A 21948-nucleotide genomic window follows, 5' to 3' on the forward strand; every position below is an offset into this window, starting at 1 on the left:
TCTTTGTCGTTGCAGCTTAGCGTTAATTTATCTGAGTAACCCCGAAGTAATCAGAGAGGGGATACATCTCTGAGGACCTGGTATTTGATCTGAAACCACCCCATGGTTTTAGAGAAAAGCAATCCATTTAAATACCTGGGAACCAATCATTCTACGTAGAGGGAACAGCACACAAAAACCAAAATCTGGGAGGCTGTATTTAAGAAACAGAAAGAAACTAGTCCACCTGGGTTCTAGTGAATGAAGAAGAGAGGGGTAGGGGATGAGATTGACAGGGTAGGTGCAGACCAGATCATGTAGGACTCTGTGGGTGATTGTGAAGAGCCTACAGTCCACGACAATTGTGATGGAACATCACTGGAAGATCTTAAGCAGGGAAAAGACATGACTCTATTATGATACATATGTTTCTAAAAGATAATTTGGGCTACTCTGGAAAATGGCTCAAGAGGGGAAGCAGAGACACTACATAGGAGAAATGTTCCAGACAAGAGATGTTAGGGACTTAACATAAGGCAAACGTAGTAGAAAGGGGAGAGTGGATATATTGCATGGAGTCATTTAATGAACCGAGTGTAGGGAAATCATATGGATTATACATTTATGTAATAATTATATGTAAAATATATGGAGCGATTAATACATTAACAAAACATATGGCTACTGAATTCTGCTAAATGTTCAGGAAGCTTACAGATAGTCTGTAGCAAGCCCTCGTTTTAGGATTTTTAGACTTCTTAGTAGAGCTTTAGTGAAGCTAAAGTTCTCCAGAGAAACAGAAAATACAAAAAGCTGCTGGTTTACCCAGTGGCCACCAGATGGCCCTAATGGGATCTATTTCGCAGACATGGATCACAGACAGAAGGAACTCTGTACTTGGACAGACCCAGATCTCACAGAACACTCTGCGGTATAAAACACGTTTGCTGTTGTTTACTAAGAATGGAAAATAATCGTCAAAGACATTCTAAAAATAAACTTGTTCACAGCCTAAGATGCTGTGTTATAGGACGCTACAAAACTGGAATTAAATGAGATCTTCCTGAGGTGGGAAAGTATTCACTTTAGGATGAAGAATAGTCATGTGCATGTGTTAAAAACATGTAACCTCACTCTGGGGAGTCAGCTAGAAAGTTGTCTAGACCTCATTGCCGCCTTCTAGGATAGCTCCTGGACCCTCCTATTTAGAAACTCTATAGATAGTAAAGGGTACAATGAAGAAAAAATGTGTAAAACTAAGGCTTGCTGCTGACTATCTACAAGTGTGTTGAAAATTTTTTGTGAGATGTTCTTTTGCCAATTTATTCATTGGGCTATTCATTTTCTCTTTATTGTCTTCTGAGAGTTCTTTGTGTGTTCTGAATACAATTTCTTTATTAGATATGCGATGTACAAATATATTCTCCAAGGCTGGGACTTGTCTTTTCTTTCCTTTAACAGTGACTTTGGCAGAGAAAAAGATTTTATCTTTAATAAAGTCCAATTCATCAATTTTTAATATCATGGATTATACTTTTTTGTTGTATCTAAGAACCCATCAACAAATCCAAAGGCATGCAAGCTTTCCTCTCTGTTTTATTCTAAAAGTTATATTGTTTTACATTCTATATTTAGTTCTATGATACATTTTGAATTACTTTTCATGTAAGATGTGGGATCAGCATCAAAATTTACTTTTTGCCTATGGACTTACAATATTTCCACCATCATTTTTTGAAAAGAATATTCTTTCTTCACTGACTTGCCTTTGCATCTTTGTCAAAAAGTAGTTGACTATATTTGTGACAGTCTATTATGGGTTTTCTCTTTTGTTTCATTGATCTGTGTGTCTATACTGTCACCACTGCCATGCTGTCCTGATCTTAGAGGCAAAGCGTTGAGTCTCTAACCATAAAGTATGATGTTAGCAGCACATTTTTCATATAAACATTTTATTAAGTTAAGGAAGATCACTTCTATTTCTAGTTTTTCAGGAGTATTTGTCACGAATGGGTGCTGAATTTCAGGGCCCTTTGTACTGATCTTCAGAGAGATTCTGCAGCTTGCAACTCTTGCACTAATCCACTGCTCTTGTTGGAGGTTTGCTAGTGAGGAGGTGGAGCATGGGGCAGGGGTGTTATTTAAGCTTCTGATTAAGTCTCAGTCTTTCGGGGGTACAGTGTGCTTCTGTCATGGGGGTATTTACAGATGTCTCTGTCCCTCCCTAGAGTTTTTTCCATCTCCTACCATCTTTCTTGACTGTGATGCCCCCAGCCTATTTCCCTGGAGCTCTCTCACCTGTTGGCTTCAGTTTTCTTATTCCTTAGATGACACAGGAAGACTAGAGTGAGGCTGGAGTGGGTAGACCCAGATGGGATGAGGTTTCAGCACTGCTGTCTGTGAAGGCTTTGCTCCAGCCTCTGGCTTCCAGAGCTTCTGCCCCAGAATTTCACATCTTGCAACTCACTGGAGTTTCCTTCTCTCTACATTTCAGGGTGCTTGTATTGCTTGCAGCCTCAGTTCTCTGATGTGTCCAAGAAAACCCATTGATTGTCTGTTTGTCGAGATTGTTCTTCATTTAAGTACAGAAAGAGCTTTGCATGTCAGAGCTGAAATAAAAAGTTGATTTTTTTGTTACCTTGATGGAGATGCATTAAAAAAATTCAAAACTTGTATGAATTGGCAGGAAGCCTTTCGTGTGCTTTCACAAGACCTTGATTTCAGACAGTGCATTTCATCTCATTGTCTCCTGAAAAAATCAGGAATTAGTGACTTTATTATGTGATTCTCTCCCTCAGTGCAGCCTGCTTCCCTTTCATTACTGCAGACTCTGGGTTCCCTTTAAAATGTATTTCTTTCCCCCACCCTCCAGAGATCAGGAATCATAACCAAAGTGTAGACTTTAACATGGCTGTGGGGCCCCAGAGGTGTTAACCCAGGGTCCAGAATGACCAGTGATGATAGACTGGAACTCTGACTAGCTTTATCTTTCTAGGCACCATCACACAGCATGCCCCTAGGAAGGGCATCTAAGTCTCTGGTGGCTCCTGGTTGCCAGGAGCATAGGAATTCATTTCAATCAGTACCATGCTCCCTACATGCTTCCCTGGACGAGGAAGTCACTAGCCCTCTCTGCCTCTCCATGAAAACCATACAAACTCTTCAGGGAATTCTACAACACAAACCTGGATGCATTTTGGTACCTAAGCCACATAGATGAAACTCAGACAGCCTTAAAAGGAGATGGCTCATCTATTTTTCTAGAATTATTTGAACACAGCTAGCACTTTCCTCAAACTGGGATAGCTTTCTCTGAAAATACTATTAATTTTTGAATAATGCCTCCTCTCAAAGACTTCAAGAAAAACTTCCCTTAGGTATATCTATTTCTTTGGGTCATTTTATAGGTGTTTTATTATATTTAAAAAATTTTCTCAGGCATACCCATCGATGTCTCTCTCTCTCTCTCTCTCTCTCTCTCTCTCTCTCTCTCTCTCTCTCTCTCTCTCTTTTTGGCCACGCAGCATGTGGGATCTTAGTTCCCCCACCAGGGATCAAACCCGGGCCCTAAGCAGTGAGAATGCAGAGTCCTAACCACTGGACCACCAGGGAATTCCTTTAGGTATATCCTTTTTACAATGTCCCCAAATGACTAGGAAATACGCATCACATTAGAGACGAGTGAGGTTACACCCATCTTATCGAAGTCATGGAAGAAGTGACAAATGTGATCCTAAGGCCAGCTGGCCCCAGTAGCCCTGGCCAGCTGCATAAACCTGATTCATATATCCTCAGCCCACTCATTTCCACAGATGGACTTCTTAAGTGATCCTGTGTGCAATCCGTAAACAAGCATATTGTGCACCAACCCCTAATCAGCTAATGGGAGAGCAAGGCAAATCAATGTTCCCAAGTTACCCTGCTCATTTATGGGTGTCCATCTCCAAAAACAAAGGGCAAGCACTCACACTAACCCTGACCACTCAGTCTGCTCCAGGCACACTTTAATTTGTTCTGTACCCAGTCCATGAATGCCTCCTCCTGATGACCTTGGCATTAGGCAAATCCTCTGCTTAGAATGCTATTGTCCCAGACTTTAATGTGGTCTGGCTCCATTTTGTCTTGAAAATATCAACCTAAATATGAATTTCTCAGAGTCCTTTTCTGATCACACTATCTACAGAGCCCCTTTATCTCCCTATAATTCGTCTTGTTTTAGTTTCAACACAGTATTGTCACTACTGACATTTCCCCATTTGTTTGTGACTCACCTCTCTTCACTATAATGTAAACGTCATGATAATGGGGACTTTTATCTGTGTCTTCACTCTTTTGTTGCTTTGTCCAGAACCATGTGCACCCTAATAGTAGATGTTCCCCTTATCTAAGGGTAAGTGGTCAACCCATGAAGCAGAAACAAAAGAATCTTGAATGGCAGCTCATCTGAATATAAGCTTTCTTTAACCACTATTGCCTTTGGTTATCTCTGTAAACTTACTGGTTAATATAGAAATAAATTAACTGAAATGTTGATATTCCTCTTGCTGAACACTTCTGCTTAAACATGGAGCTGGGTAACAGGATGATGGCATGAAGTTGCAATTGTATGCTATCAGCCTACTCATTGCAGAGAAACCTCAAAAATGTACTGTAGCAAGTGTAATGATAGTACCTAAGTCCCAGACTATAGAACTCACTGCCTTTACCACCACTATATTTGAGATATTTTCAATTCTTATTTTTTTAAATATCTTTAATGGAGTATAATTACTTTACAATGGTGTGTTAGTTTCTGCTTTATAAAAAAGTGAATCAACTATATATATATATATATATATACATATATCCCCATATCTCCTCCCTCTTGCATCTCCCTCCCACTCTCCCTATCCCACCCTTTAGGTGGTCACAGAGCACGAGGCTGATTTCCCTGTGCTATGTGGCTACTTCCCACTAGCTATCTATTTTATATTTGGTAGTGTATACATGTCCAAGCCACTCTCTCACTTTGTCCCAGATTACCCTTCCCCCTCCCCATGTCCTTAAGTCCATTCTCTATGTCTGCGTCTTTACTCCTGCCCTGCCCTTAGGTTTTTCAGAACATTTTTTTTTTTTAGATTCCATATATATGTGTTAGCATACAGTATTTGTTTTTTCTCTTTCTGACTTCCTTCGCTCTGTATGACAGACTCTAGGTCCATCCACCTCACTACAAATAACTCAATTTTGTTTCTTTTTATGGCTCACTAATATTCCATTGCATATATGGGCCACATCATTTTTTTGTTGTTGTTGTTATTTCAAGAGTGATATTTTATTTTATTTTTTTATTAGTTTCTGCTTTATAACAAAGTGAATCAGCTATACATATACATCTGTTCCCATATCCCTTCCCTCTTGCATCTCCCTCCCTCCCACACTACCTATCCCACCCCTCCAGTCGGTCACAAAGCACTGAGCTGATCTCCCTGTGCTATGCAGCTGCTTCCCACTAGCTATCTACCTTACGTTTGGTAGTGTATATATGTCCATGCTTCTCTCTCGCTTTGTCACAGCTTACCCTTCCCCCTCCCCATATCTTCAAGTCCATTCTCAAGTAGGTCTGTGGCTTTATTCCCGTTTTACCCCTAGGTTCTTCATGACATTTTCCCCTTAAATTCCATATATATGTGCTAGCATACAGTATTTGTCTTTCTCTTTCTGACTTACTTCACTCTGTATGACAGACTCTAGGTCTATCCACCTCATTACAAAGAGCTCAATTTCATTTCTTTTTATGGCTGAGTAATATTCCATTGTATATATGTGCCACATCTTCTTTATCCATTCATCGGATGATGGACACTTAGGTTGTTTCCATCTCCGGGTTATGTAAATAGAGCTGCAATGAATATTTTGGTACATGACTCCTTTTGAATTATGGTTTTCTCAGGGTATATGCCCAGTAGTGGGATTGCTGGGTTGTAGGGTAGTTCTATTTTTAGTTTTTTAAGGAACCTCCATACTGTTCTCCATAGTGGCTGTATCAATTTACATTCCCACCAACAGTGCAAGAGTATTCCTTTTTCTCCACACCCTCTCCAGCATTTATTGTTTCTAGATTTTTTGATGATGGCCATTCTGACTGGTGTGAGGTGATACCTCATTGTGGTTTTGATTTGCATTTCTCTAATGATTAGTGATGTTGAGCATCCCTCCATGTATTTGTTGGCAATCTGCATATCTTTGGAGATATGTCTGTTTAGGTCTTCTGCCCAATTATGGATTGGATTGTTTGGTTTTTTTAGATATTGAGCTGCATGAGCTGCTTGTAAATTTTGGAGATTAATCCTGTGTCAGTTGCTTCATTTGCAAATATTTTCTCCCATTCTGAGGGTTGTCTTTTAATCTTGTTTATAGTTTCCTTTGCTATACAAAAGGTTTTAAGTTTCACTAGGTCCCATTTGTTTATTTTTGTTTTTATTTCTATTTCTCTAGGAGGTGGGTCAAAAAGGATCTTGCTGTGATTTATGTCATAGAGTGTTCTGCCTATGTTTTCCTCTAAGAGTTTTATAGTGTCTGGCCTTACATTTAGGTCTTTAATCCATTTTGAGTTTATTTTTGTGTATGGTGTTAGGGAGTGTTCTAATTTCATTCTTTTACATGTAGCTGTCCAGTTTTCCCAGCACCACTTATTGAAGAGGTTGTCTTTTCCCCACTGTATATTCTTGCCTCTTTTATCAAAAGTAAGGTGACCATATGTGCTAGGGTTTATCTCTGGGCTTTCTATCCTGTTCCATTGATCTCTATTTCTGTTTTTGTACCAGTACTACACTGTCTTGATTACTGTAGCTTTGTAGTATAGTCCGAAGTTAGGGAGCCTGATTCCTCCAGCTCTGTTTTTCTTTCTCAAGATTTTTTTGGCTACTTGGGATTTTTCGTGTTTCCATAAAAATTGTGAACTTTTTTGTTCTGGTTCTGTTTCAATTCTTATTTTATCCTTTTCAACAATTTCAACTCTTCTGGGTAAATATGCTAATATCTTCTTTTTAATTGTAGAAATTCATAAGAGGGTGAAAATGAGCCTCACACTTGGTAAAAGAGAGTGAGAGCTCAGAGACCAGGGCCAAATGCCCTGCTTGGCAGTGGAAGGCAGAAATGGGGAAACCTGTGACATACTTGGAATTTCAGGCATCAGTCATATGCTGGAGTCCAGGCTGGACTTTGCCCTTGACTCTGAGGTAGGGGCTGGTGCTGACTCTGGGGTCTCCCAAAGGAGAAACAATGACACCCATTCTTGGATCAGCTTAAGGTATATGCTGGTATCTTCTCTTTGGAAACTCCACTGGATGTTATACTTATGTGCAGCAGAATTCCCTCCATCCTGAAGCAAGACTATATTAGAAACTAATTTCTTGTAAAATCGATGGTTTCATTAGAGAATTCTGTTTAAAGAAGATTTAGCATCAATTTTATACAATCTCTTCCAAACAGCCAAAAAGGAAAGAATGTTTTATGAAATTGGTAATGCCCTGGTACCAAAATCAGACAAACACAGTACCCCTCCCCCATACCTCCCAAAAAAAAGAAAGAAAAAAAAATAAAAGAATGGAAAACTACAGACCAACATCCCTCGTGAACATGGATGTAAAAATCCTAACAAAATGTTGGTAAATAAAATTCAGGAAAGTGGGTTTTATTCCAAGAATACAAGGTTGCTTTAATATTCAAAATTAAATTAATGTTATCCATTCTGTTAATAGGTTAAATAGCAAAAATCACATGATCAAAGAAATTAATGCAGAAAAAACATTTAATAAATTGTTTAACACCCATTTATGATAAAATCCCTAAGAAAAATAAGAATAGAAGGGAACTTCCTCAACTTGATAAAACACATCAGGTAACCTACAGGTGACATTATACTTAAATGGTGAAAGACTTTTTCCCCCCAGCATCAAAACAAGGCAAGGATATCTGCTTTCACCACTCCAGTCCAATATATTATGTGAAGCCCAGCAAAAGACAGTAAAAGGAAACAAAAGGTATACAGATAGAAAGGAAGAAATAAAATTGTCCCTATTTGCAGATGATGCAAAGGACCACATAGGAAATCCTAAGGAATCAAACTCTCAGAACTAACATGGGAGTTCAGCAAGCTGCAGGCTACAAGACCAACATACAAATCTCTATACACTAGCATTGAACACATGGAAACTGAAATGTAAATGTAATATAATTTGTAATCACTCGTGAAGAAAGAGATGCTTAGGTATAAATCTAACAAACATATCCAGGACTTGTACACTGAAAAATACAAAATACTGATGAAAGACATCAAAGAAGATCCAAATAAATGGAGAGATATACTGTCTTTATGGATTGGAAGACTCAACATAGTAAAAAATATCAATTCTCCCCAACTTCATATATAAGTTTAACTAAATTTCTTTTAAAAAATCCCAGCAAAATTTTTTATAGACAATCTTATTTTTAAATTGACAATCTTATTTTAAAATTGATATTGAAAGTTGAAGAATCTAGAATAGCTAAAAATAATTTTGAAAGAGAACAATAATGTGGGAAGAATCACTGTACTTGATTTCAAGTCTTATAGGGCCACAGTAATCAAGGTGGTGTAGTTATCACTGGAGGGATAGATTCACAAATCAATGAGACAGAACTAGCCCACACAAGCAGAGCTAAACTATTTTTTGACAAATGTGCAAAAGCAATTAGATGTTGAAAGCATAGTCTTTTCAATAAATGTTACTGGAACAACTGGACATCCATAGGCCACAAAAAAAAAGGAAAAAGAATATGGAAAAGGAAAAGGATCTTGGCCTAAATTCATACTTCATACACAATAAACTCAAAATGGATCATAGATTTAAATATAAGATATAAAACTATTAAACTTATAGAAGAAAACAGAAGAAAATCTTTAGGACCTACAGTCTGATAAAAAGTACTTAGATATGAAATCATGATACATAGAAGAAAAAAAATCAGTAAACTGAACTTCATCAAAATTTAAAACTTTTGCTGTGTGAAAGGCCCTGTTACAAGGATAAAAAGCAAAACTATGGACTGGGAAAAAAACACTTGTAAATTGCATATATAATAAATGACTCAGATCTAGATTACATAAACAACACCCCAAATCCAATATTATAAAACAAACAAAAATTTATTTAGAAAAGGGGCAAAGGAGATGAACGGACATTTCACCAAAGAGGGTATACAAATGACAAAAAAGCTCATGAAAAGATGTTCAGCTCTTCTAGCCACTAGTGAAATACAAATTAAGACCACAGTGTGGTATTAGAACACACCTACTAGGACAGCTACATTTTATTTTTTTTGTGGTACGTGGGCCTCTCACTGTTGTGGCCTCTCCCGTTGCGGAGCACAGGCTCCGGACACGCAGGCTCAGTAGCCATGGCTCACGGCCCCAGCCGCTCTGCAGCATGTGGGATCCTCCTAGACCGGGGCACGAACCCGTGTCCCCTGCATTGGCAGGTGGACTCTCAACCACTGTGACACCAGGGAAGCCCGACAGCTACCTTTTTTTAACTGACTACACCAACTGTTGGTGAGGATATGAAATAACTGGATCTCTCATACACTGCTGGTGGGAATGTAAAATGTTACAACCACTCTGGAAAGTAGTTTGGTAGTTTCTTTAAAAAAAAATAACCGTTCATTTACCATACCACCTATCGATTACACCCAGGGGCATTTATCCCAGATAAATGAAAATTTATGTCCATACAAAATTTACGTCCATCCCATGCACAGGGATGTTCATAGCAGCTTTGTAGGAGATCAAAGCTGGAAACAATCAAAATGTCCTTCACAGGTAAATGTTTTTGCAACACTGCAAACGAATGAACTATGTACTGATACACACAACAACTTGGATGGATAACAAGGGCTTTATAGTGAGTGGAAAAAATGCCACTCAAAGGTAGATTCCATTAATATAACATTCTCAAACTGACAAAATTACAGAGATGAAGAACAGGGCAATGATTGCCAGGGATTAGGGATGTTGGGGAAATGATGCACGTGACTAAAAAGAGCAGCATGAGAGAAATCTTTGTAGTGGTGGAATAGTTCTGTATGTTGATTGAGGTGATGTTTACAGAGTCTACAGTTTTTTGTGATAAAATATCATTGAACTATACATATACATAGTACCAATGTCAATGTGTTTGATATTGTACTACCGGTATATAAGATGTAAACATTGGGGGAAATTAGATGAAAGATTCAGAAGACTGTCCTGTACAATCTTTGCAACTTTCTATGAATCAATAATTATTTCAAAACAAAATGTTTTTAAGTATGTCTTGTAGAAGCCAAGAAAACCAGCACTCAAATCCTACAGCTTTGTGGCCCCAGCTGGCTCTGTTTCAGGGAAGAGTCTCAGTCACTAGAAAGCACACCCCAGGAAGGCTACTAGATAGGAAATGCTTCTGTGGTTATTGCTGGTTGATTGGACAACCTCAATCCCTCTATTAACCCTCTGAGAACCTCAAGCTGAAGTTACTCTGAACAAATGAGGGCAAAGAAACCGTCTTTTTTTTTTTTTTTTTTTTGCAATACGCGGGCCTCTCACTGTTGTGGCCTCTCCCATTGCGGAGCACAGGCTCCGGATGCGCAGGCTCAACGGCCATGGCTTACGGGCCTAGCCGCTCCGCAGCATGTGGGATCTTCCCGGACCAGGGCACGAACCCGTGTCCCCTGCATTGGCAGGCGGATTCTCAACCACTGCACCACCAGGGAAGCCCAGAAATCCAGTCTTGCTGGGAAATGGATTGGCAGTTCGTGGAGTGAAGTCATTTGTACTGAGAAAGCATCTCTCTGAGACCCCAGGAGCATTCCTGCAGTGCCACCAAGCAAAATAGGAGAAAACTGAGAATGAAGGAGGCTCCCCATATAGACTTCATCTCTTAAAACAAAAAGGAGCCAGAGTAACTTTCAGAATATTAAGGGATTAAGGGATCAGACCAGTGGGCTAGTAGTGTTATAAATCTCTCCATGGGATTCACAATAGGACCCTTCGAACAATTTGGAAGAATGACATTGCTTGCACTCTAGCTTGTGCTCTAAAGATGGATTGCTAGGCTTCCTTTCCCAGAGATTCTCTCCAGAGAAGCCTGATCTACTATCCTGCATGTCTTTCTTGTACCCACAGGACTTTCTGGACTGGTAACAAAAGAAAACAGGAAGGTTGTGATCTAAATGTCAGAGGCTTCTTTCTTTTTTTTAAAAAAAATATTTTATATTGGCATATAGTTGATTTACATTGTTAGTTTCAGGTGTACAGCAAAGTGATTCAGTTATACATATACATGTATATATTCTTTTTCAAACTCTTTTCCCATTTAGGTTGTTACAGAATATTTAGCAGAGTTCCCTGTGCTATACAGTAGGGCTTCTCTCTCTCTCTCTCTCTCTTTTTTTTTTTTTTTGGTATACCAATGTACTTATTTACTGGTACCAAAAAACGTGCCCACTCACTTGAATTTGTGGTTCACCCATGGAATTAGTTACCATTCACTGCTTTCCACTAACTGGTGGCTAGTCCCCCTCACAAGGGATGAACGAAGGATGGGCTGTGCAGAAGCTTCAGTTGAAGCCTCTTATCAGAGAAGTCTCACCTCATGTTGTCCGCATCATGGCCTTGCGTTTTTGCCTTCTGAGTCTGTGCTGAGTCACAGGAGACTTTAGACAGGTTGTCTTGTTTAGGTCCATGCCCACCTTTGTCTTTATGAAATATTTGGCATTTTCATCTCATACATACACACGTTTGAATCTTAAAAAACTGGAGAATTTCCTCCAGGTACTTCTGGTTCTTGCTGGTTTGGTAACATTACTTCTGCTAACTTTGGTCATTCCCAGTAATTCTCTCTCTCTCTCTCTCTCTCTCTCTCTCTCTCTCTCTCACACACACAGACACACACACACACACACACATTCTCTTTAAGACCCATCCTTGTTGACGCTCCTAGGTGTTCCCTACAGAATCCTAGGAGTTCCCCTAACTTCCCAGTAGAGGGACCTCTGGTCTAATTCGTAAATCCCAATTTAGGCTAACCCACAGCTAACCTGATGCTCCTTGACTCTCAGGATGAGGAGAGTGAGCTGCATCTAACTCTGAGATAAACTGAGAGCCATCAGGTGTTTTAAACAGGGTGAAACGTTATGCTCTGGGCAGCCGACATAGCAGTTTGCATGAGAAGCAAACTACCGAAGGTAGGCACCATGTCAAAGGCAGCTGCCAAGTCCAAGCAAGAAACAGTGGTTGCAGGGATAGAGAGAGGGTGAGCACTCACTGTGCCATGTGGCAAACCTGGCAGGCCTGGATGACTGATCGAATGCGGGGCAGTGCCCACATGTTAGACTCTGGTTAGATGCCTAAGTCCCTTCCAGTATCATGACAGTAGATGAGAAGATGCCACACATTGTGGGTGTGTCTGTAACTCTAAGGGTAAATTATTATTATTATTTAAAAAATTTTTATTATTATTATTTTTTGCGGTACGCAGGCCTCTCACTGTTGCGGCCTCTCCTGTTGCGGAGCACAGGCTCCGGACGCACAGGTTCAGTGGCCATGGCTCACAGGCCCAGCCGCTCCGCAGCATGCGGGATCTTCCCAGACCAGGGCACGAACTCGTGTCCCCTGCATCAGCAGGCGGACTCTCAACCACTGCGCCACCAGGGAAGCCCACTAAGGGTAAATTATTAACATGTGCTAGGTGCCCAGCAGAAGCCACAGGGACGCTGGAGAGAGGACTCTGTCCATCACAGCCACAGTGATTAATTCTTGTCTGCTTACAATGTTGCTTTATGTACTGCTTTGACAGGCAACTGGCCCTTGTCTCTGTGGCTCTTGGGAGGAATGACTTATAGCAATACAGTATTATTCTAAAATTCAGATCATCATTTCTAGGTAAGCATCCTAAGATATTACCTTGCTTATAACTTAACATCCTGTACAACGGTACACTGGATTCCATCACTTTGGGAAACATTTTAAATTTCTCTTCTTGAGGAGTCTACACATTATCGGAAATGGCTGAGATCATTCCACAGACTTGATGGGAACCTGCTAGCACCCACTTTCAAAATTTTCAGGCACATATTTCATGTCTCTGTTCTGCTGCACACAATTTTGTGCTGGAGAAATCTGCACGTGGTTTTCTGAGGAAGCCTTTGGTCTTTTCAGCAGAAAGCTCACTGCACCACCTTGATGCTAGTATGTTTGTATGGGGGTGGTGGGCAGCTGTGCATATCATAATGTCTCCTCCACTTTCCTAAGTAGTTTTCCTTGTGAAAAAGCTTCTGTCCCCACTGCAGATTATTTCCATTCAATATATTCCTATATGAAGAATTTCTAGGTAAGATAGTGTTAATATTTTTAAATCTCTTGGCGATGCAGTTGACTGAATTTATTTCAGGGTAATTTGTAGTGATTTATAGTTTCCTCAGCCGTATAAACTGGGTGCCAGTTTCATGATAACTTTATTCACATTGGATATTCCATGGGCTTTTATTTCATTCTATGCTAATTTAATAAATGAAAGCTGGAATACTGGTCTAATATTTATAATAGGTAATATTGTCCTCACGTATTAGTGAGGTGAAACAGTTTACAATGTCATTTTCCATTTGTATTTCTTTTGTTTTTTGTCACCTGTTATCTTTTGCCCATTTAGTTTATAGAGGTTTTAGGTTTTCTTCATCTTACAATAAAAATCTTCATACTAAATTTATCTACATTTTAGAACTTTGAAATAATGGGTCTTGAATTTTCTCTCATTGCTTCTTACCCTGTCGTTTCCCATTTTCCTGGATTCTTGTTTTCTACCTTCTGATTTCATAATGTCAGCTGTTCTTTCTTAAACCTTTCAGTTGAATATTTGGCCAAGTTTGTTTGTAGTTACAATTGTATTATTATTGTAACTTATCTTTAATTACATTTTAACTCTATTCAGGTCTTAAGCCCTTGGCATTGCTTAAATTAGGTATTTGATTATATCCAATGATGAGATAAATGAGATAAAAGATTGTCAATGGGAAGTGAGCCTTTCTGCCCTGAACTAAAGCCACACCTTAAGCATGGCACCAAAGTCATGTGATGTTACTTTCCAAATTTTGCTCCACAAAAAGCCACTTGCTCAAGTCCCCCAAGAGTGAATGATTTGGAGAAAACTATTAAAAAAAATTAATAAATAAACTAAAAACAAATAAGAAATACTAGACCTACGTGTCACTTTTCTGACCCAGCAAAGCCTCTTTGGGGGATAGTTCTCAGTTGAGACTGTGCCGTTGCCTTCAATGGGCATTTGCTGTTGTCGTCAAAATAACTAAAGACTGATTGGGTCAGTAGCCCAATACTCTCTGAACCATGGAGCTTACAAGAAACTTCTTCAGAATTTTTGGAAAACCTGGCCACTTGGACAACTTGCCAAGGATCCCCTGTAGCCAGGCAGGTCCCAGGGTGGGGACAGCCGGGGAATGGACTCTCCATCTTACGAGTTCATCTCCTCCTCTAGAAACTCAGCTTCCTAAATGCAACTGGATTGGACGTGGAGAGGAGGTTTCACCTTGCCCTATGACATAAGAGAAAAGAAGAAACGTTTGGGCCCAAATTCAAGTAGAATTATGGGCAAGGGTTATGAAGCAAGTACTAGCCTAAACCCGGGTATTTGGGGTGTGAGTTTCTTCACTGACGCAGGGGCTGCACTGAGCCACTGCAGGAGCGACAGAACTGTGGCAGGCCACTAGGTGGCAGATGAACACCACTTTTGCCATTTACCTCCTCTCTGGAACTTCATCTTCACCAAGAGAAGGGGGTTTAGGGGTGGGGTTCTGGATCCTTCTAGGACAGTAGAGATGGCAGCAGCTCTGATGGTCCCCATCCACGTGAAGACAATGGTACCTTCAGGAAAGTCCTTTTGCACACACCAGCCTGGTCAGGTGTGCATGAATATCTTTCTCTGAAACCCTCCTGTCCACATCCACTCCCTCCCACACCAGGCCCTGCACCCAAGGGTTGACTAAGGCTATTTAGCACATCAGACGTTGCCAGCTGACTCCCCCTGTATGTTACAACTGAAGGCCCCTCCCAGAATCTTCAGCTAGACCTCCCTGTTGTCCGCCTCCTTCCCCCCTACCGCCTGCAATCTGCAGAATCCCCAGTTCAGTGAAGCCTGGTATTTCCTTTTCCCTGTTATAAACCTGGATGTTTTGCAGGGAGTGTGTTTCAATGTCCGTGTCAATGTGTTGATGAAACCCACATTTCCTGAGCTGCTGGACACCCACCACCCACCACATGACTGACCAATGCCCCTTTGGCCAATTCATCCCCGTGGCTAATGAACTTGGTTCTTGTGGTCCTGCAGGCAGATGGTCCTCACTTCTCACATAACCTTAAGAATATTTTCTGCTCCAAATTACAACATTATTGTCTTGACACAGACATGTCCCATTTAATTATTCTACTTGAGCCTTAGACACTCATCTACAAAATGGGAATAATGCCTACTTTGAAGGATTATTGTGAGGAATCAAGAGGATTAAAAACCTCCTCTTGATTCAGCCTTGCTGACTTAAGTTTTACTTTTGCTTTAATCTTACGTTTCACCACCCATTGCAATCACTGCCTAATTATAATGCATGTAGCACTGTCTTTGAAAAGCAGTTTTGCCACTGTGATTTCTACTATCACTGGTAGTTGTCTTGATGTTCAGCTGTATTTGGAGAGTACGGTAAAACTTGGCTCCCACTATCTAGAATAAAAATTAGAATAAAGACAAACACTTCCATGTTATGCTGAAATTATATTTATATATAGATATAGATATTTACTTTTCTGCAGACAGCTTTTACTGATGAGTCATTTTAACGTTCAAAGAACAGCCTATTTTGATGCTACATAATCTGTACCAGACTGAGATGGATAGCTTCTCAAATTCATTTCACAAAGCCAGCACAACTCTGATAGCAAAACATAACAATTATAACACAAAACAGAGAATCACAGATCTCACTTAAAAATACAGATGCCAAAATACCAAATAGAACAGTAGCCAGTTGAAATCAACACCACATGAAAATGTACAAAGCTTTGGCAGATATAAAAGCAAACTGAAATTCAAACTTACACACAGAGAACTGGAACATAAACACCAGAAACAAAACGTACCCCCCACCCCACCCTGTCAGTGGCCTCAGGCCGGGGACCCAAAGGAACAATGAGATATCGGCTAAACCACATTAGCGGGGAGGGGGACTGCTGGTGGGGTCATCGGCTTTGTCATCGGGGCCAGGCTCATCCTCATCCAAATCTTCAGACTCACACTCTGCCAGTGCTTCATAGTACTGGTATGGCCAGCACCGTGGATCTTTCTTATAGAGCTTGGCCAAAAACTTCAGGACAAGCATCTTGCTGGTTTCGAGGAATGCTCGGGGGCCCCAGAGGAACTCATATTCTGCTGGCTCAGTAAAAGGGATTCGCCTGTACTCTAGGTACTTCTCCCTTACAAAAACTTCGGTGATGAGCTTCCTTGTATTTCCAAAGAGACCATGTGTCTCCCGGACATCCAGCCCTAACTTGTACAGAAAAGTAAAGATCAGGTCCTCCCTGACACAACTGCCTTTCATAAAGATGAGGCTCAGAACCACCATCAGGAGTCCTAACTTGGGCCTGTCTAAGTAGGATGACGCTGCTTCACCCTTCCGACCCTTGTTGATGAGAATATAAGAGTGGTTTTTGGGATCAATTTCCTTCAATTGATAACCAAAGACACACTCCAGCTTGTGGCTGGCACGGCTGATGATTTCTAAGCACTCATCTTTATATTCACGGATGATGAATTTCACCATCTCTGAGCGCTTGATGGGCACCTTGGCTTGGTCCTTGACCAAGAGGAACTGCACCAGTGCGTTTGCTCTCTCATCCAAGGGAGACAGTGGCTGAGTCTCCATCTTGGGGTCATCTTGGGTTGCACCAAATCCCTGAGCAAGATTAGGGAGCTCAGAGATGAGCAAGGACGGAGGGCTAACTGGGCTTTCCCAGAGACCCAGGGCCCTTGAGGTGCTCGGGCCCTCCCAGGCACTCAGGGCCCAAGAAGTGCTGGGTCCTTCCCAGCCACTCAGGATCCGGGAGGTACTCGGGCCCTCCCAGCCACTCAGGCCATGGGAGGTGCTCAGGCCCTCCCAGTCACACAGGACCTGGATAGGGGTTTGAACCTCCCAGTCATTGAAGTCCACACTTTCCCAGGGCCTGGGGGCCTGCCAGGTGTGCATGCTCAGCATCTGGCCCCTGCCATCCTCCTCTTCGGTATTCAGATGCTTCTTCTTCCTGGTAGCCTTGCCTGAACGACGCGGAGGCTCAGCGGAGGTCTTTGAGGCCTCTTGAGTGGTGGCCATTGCCTTGGGGGCAGCTGCCGTCGCCATCAGGATGCTGGGCCCTGCCTTGCATGCCTTCGAGGCATTCACATTGGGCTGTGGAACCCATGGGACTGCAGGCAAGGCCTCAATGCAGGCAAATGGATCCTGCAGAGCAAGTGGCAGTGACTTTGGGGTCTCTGAGGTGGCAGACGGGCCCTTGAAGGCATTAGAAGAGGCAGGCTGGAACTGGGAGGTAGATGGAAAGACCCTTGGGGTGGCAGTAAAGGTCTTGGATGCGGCAGGCAAGTTTTTCCAGGGAGTTGTCAGGTGTGCTCCAGCAGTTGGCATTGCCCTGGGAGCACAAAAAGTGCCACCAAAGATCATCCGGTCCTTTGAAGGAGCCTTGCGTTCCTTTGAAGAGGTCCTACGTTCTTTTGAAGAGGTCCTTCGGTCTATAGAGGAGGCCCTGGATTCTCCTGATGGAGTCATCAATGATTTAGCAGAGCCCATGGGAAAATTTGCCCCCGCTAAGGGGGCTCCGGGCTGGCCCTGCAAGGCTGCGGGGGGGCCCTGCCAGGAGGGCTGGAGTTGCATGGCTGGCAGCTCTGCCTGCGAGCCCGAGGGCTGGACCTGCTGGGTGGGTAGCTGGATTTGCAGGGCCTTTTGGGAGGTGGGGGCCCCGTGAAAGGGCTGCTCCAGTTGAACCAGTGGTGGGCCCTGCCTCTGGGCCTCCTGGGTGGGCAGGGCCTGCCAGAATTGCCCGGGGGCCTTTGGAGCCTGCCAGGCCAGGCTGGCCTGGGCTTGCTGAACTTCCTGGAACTCCATTGAGGTTGGCATCTCGTGTGGCACCGGAGCTTGGCCTTTCGGGGCCTGCCAGATGATGGGTGGGCAGTGCACAGCCTGCGGGGCTGACAGCGCGGCCGGCAGAGGGGCTGGCATCACGGCCGGGGGCGCCTGTGGAACAGCGGGAGGTGCGGTGGGCATCTGCGGTGCTGGAGGGGCCGTTGGCACCTGTGGGGCCGCCCGAATTGGTGGAGCCGCCCTCAACTGCGGGGTGGGCAGCCGAGTCTGCGGGGCCTGCCGCAGAGGTGGTGGGGGCGGCAGGGCCTGCCAGAGAGGCGGCGGAGTGGCCAGGACCTGAGGGGCAGGTCGGATGGGTGGCGGTGCCTGGCGGATCAGTGGAGGTGCCTGGCGGATTGGGGGTGGGGCCTGGCGCACCGGCGGGGGGCCCGGGCGGATGGGCGGTGGGCCCGGTCGGATGGGTGGTGGCCCCGGGCGCACAGGTAGAGGTGCCTGCCAGGCAATCGTTGGAGCAGGCCAGGTGACCTGTGTGGTCTGCCAGCCCAGGGGCGTGGCTGGCCAGCCTTGCGGTGGGGCCTGCCATCCCGGCGAAGTGGCCTGCCAGCCCGGGGGTGTGGCCAGCTGCGCTGGCGGGGCCTGTGGACCCTGGGGAACCTGTGGAGGAGCCCTTATAACCTGTGACTGGATCTGAAGGATCAGAGGCTGAGCCTGTGGGGCCCAGGAAGCCATAGGTTGCGCAGGTGGGGCCGGCGCAGGCGGCTGCACCATCGGGGCTCCTGTAGCTGGAGGCTGGGTGATCGGAGCTCTTGAGCCTGCAGGATGGATCATCAGGACTCCAGGACCTGGAGGCTTGGCCATCGGGGCTCCTGGAGGCGGAGGCTGGGCCATCAAGGGTGCTGGGGGTGGAGGCTGGGCTATCGGGGCTCCTGGAGCAGAAGGCTGGACCATCAGGACTCCCGGAGTCAGAGGCTGGGGAATCAGGACTCCTGGAGCTTGAGGCTGAGCCATAGGGGTCCCCGGAGGGGGAGGATGGGCCATCGGTGTCCCCGGAGGGGGAGGGTGAGCCATCGGTGTCCCCGGAGGGGGAGGATGCGCCATGGGGGTCCCCGGAGGGGGAGGATGCGCCATCGGGGTCCCCGGAGGGGGAGGATGCACCATCGGGGTCCCAGGAGGGGGAGGATGTGCCATCGGGGTCCCCGGAGGGGGAGGATGTGCCATTGGGGTCCCCGGAGGGGGAGGATGCGCCATTGGGGCTCCGGGAGCCGAAGGATGCATCATCAGGACTCCCGGAGTTGGAGGCTGGGCCATCGGGGCTCCCGGAGGGGGAGGATGGATCATCAGGACTCCCGGAGTTGGAGGCTTGCCCATCGGGCCTCCCAGAGGGGGAGCCTGGACCATCGGGCCCCCTAGGGCCGGAGGTTGGGCCATGGGAGCCACTGGGGCAGGCGGCTGGCCCTGCGGGGCCTCCCAAGCAGGCTGAGGTGCCTGCCAAGCGGCCAATGAAGCCTGCAAATCAATCGGAGGTGGATCCCAAGGGACTGGCGGAGCCCGAGAGGAGGCGGGCGGAGCCCGCATCAGAACCGTAGGGCGGCTATAGACCGGAGGCTTAGGGGCCTCCGCCGGGGGACTCGAATCACCCAAATTCTTACTTAGCTGCGACATGTCCTTTTGCTCTGACAGCTGGTGAGCCTTTTCCTCCGACAGCTGCTGGGCCTTTTCCTCCAGAGAGAAGAGAATGCCTACGTGGCTGCTGAGAGGATTCCTCCCTGCTGACTGGTGAATAGGAAGTGAGTGCCCTTAGCTCTGCAGCTTTCCGCAGTAAGGAGGAGGGGGGAAGGGGGCTCAATCCCGCCCCTTCTCCGCCCCCGACCACCACAAGTGGATAGTGCATAGGGGCGTCTACCAGAAATCCTGGCTGACACAAGATCCCTCCTCACTCGGTCCAGTCCCCAAATGCAGCCTCGTCAGACTCCGCATGGATGAGTTTTCACGGGGGAGTGACAGGAACAGATTTATGTTTTAGAAATCACTCTACTGCATTATAGAGTTGGGAACAGACCACTGGGAACATGGAAGGTATCCATGAAGGGGGAGATGGTGTGGTCTGAGCTCAGATACAGCAAAACTGGAGCCAGAGGAAGGGAAATATATATATATATATATATATATATATATACACACACATATATATATATATACACACATATATATATATATATATGTATATATATATATATATATGTATATATATATATATACACACACACATACATATATATATATACATATATATATTTCAAGAGTGATAGTAGGCAGCTATTATAATTTAATGTAAGTGTGAAAGAGACGTGTGTCCTGGGAAAGTGGGAAATTGCTGGTGTAGATGATTGTCTTAGGGACACAGTGGAGGCTGGTAGGAAGAGAGATTGGTGGGTATTGCATGGGACACGGGCATTTACAGTGCTGTGGACCTGCCAAAGAGAGATACCCTGCAGACACTCCTGTATAATGTCTTGGGATTCAGAAGATAAGTGCGCTTGGAGTCCAGATGCTCTTCATGGAAATAGAGCTGTTGCAGGGATTGTGGATGCAGAAGAAGAGTGTTTAGGGTGAAACTCCTATGATAGGTCTTTCTTGGAGGATACAGGCATTTTCAGACCCAGGAAGAGAAAAAATGTGGCAAAGAATAGAGAAGGAAAGACGTCCTGGAAATTGAGATGTTCCAGACATCCATGAGAGGAAGCATTTTTAGTATGGGGGATAATTCCCATGGAATAACTGGGATGAAAGAACAAGGTAGGTTTCCTGTTGCTTGTTTATCAGTTGCAGAGCAAGAAAGAAATGGTAACAACAACAACCAAAACAGTGCACTAGAAAGTAGTAAAATGGGCGAATGAATAGATCCATGATTCATATACAGGAAAAAAATATGAAGAGTAACACACAGAATTGGAGGGAAATCTACTCAGCCAAATCAGTTTAAAAATTAGACAAACAATGTATTAACAGATAAAGCAGAAGACATCAAATGTATTGAGTAACACTATACTACTTCATGATGAAAGGAAATGACAGTCTCATCTCTAGTTGGGTAGCTTTTTGGAAATATACAAAATACTAAATATCAAAGATGTTTAGTTTAGAAGAGGCTATTTGCAGGCTAGGGCAAGAGTCTGGAGTGACAAAAAAAAAAAAAACATGAAAGATGCCACAAGGGGGCAGACGAGAATGATGAAGGCTACACCCCACTCCTCCTGCAGTACCCTCAAATTTGATAATTTATGAATCCCAGTGAAGGCATATACACACTCCCAAGTTTACTATTGCCTTAAATAATGAAATAATAATTTGGGAGTGAGGTTTCAGTAGTTTTTCTGGCAATTGAAGAGATGAGAAATGAGTTGTTATCCCCCAGGAACATCTTCTTTTCAGAAGCCAGCAGCTCTTCCCTGGTGGCTGATGATGTGTCATGCCTATATAACCCCAGAAAGATGCTTCTACAGGATGGATATTCCATGTCTCATGGTTTCAGATCCCTCCTGTAGGTTAGTAATAGTCAATCCATATGAGTTCTCAGTTTGATGGGGTTTAGAACTAACGACTTCATGGGTGCCAACTCTGGACCCATAACCCTCATGTTCCCCTATTACCAACCCTGTCACATAACAGTTGCTGGCTGTGGGTGACTTTGGGAAAATCAGTTTATCTTTCAGCCTATGACATTTCTACCCTCAATAAAGCATGCTTTTTCCTCCTCTAATTCCAATATATAAATTCATCAGA

The 21948-nt window shown here is 43.8% G+C and overlaps 1 protein-coding gene across 1 annotated transcript; it reads right to left on the bottom strand.

The window, feature by feature from the left end:
- Positions 1-15839: 15839 nt before the first annotated feature.
- Positions 15840-19955, bottom strand: MAGEL2 (MAGE family member L2). Its single transcript, XM_081228069.1, has one exon. It carries the CDS (start codon positions 19825-19827, stop codon positions 16249-16251), a length of 3579 nt encoding a protein of 1192 aa, XP_081084195.1. The 5' UTR covers positions 19828-19955; the 3' UTR covers positions 15840-16248.
- Positions 19956-21948: the final 1993 nt, after the last annotated feature.

The sequence above is a fragment of the Mesoplodon bidens genome, assembly GCF_964165515.1.
Source record: "Mesoplodon bidens genome assembly, chromosome: 3".
In the NCBI taxonomy this organism is placed as follows: domain Eukaryota; kingdom Metazoa; phylum Chordata; class Mammalia; order Artiodactyla; family Ziphiidae; genus Mesoplodon; species Mesoplodon bidens.

What these genes read in the sequence shown, in the direction of transcription:
- MAGEL2 (XM_081228069.1), bottom strand. Translation starts at nt 19,827, where the DNA reads ATGTCGCAGCTAAGTAAGAATTTGGGTGATTCGAGTCCCCCGGCGGAG.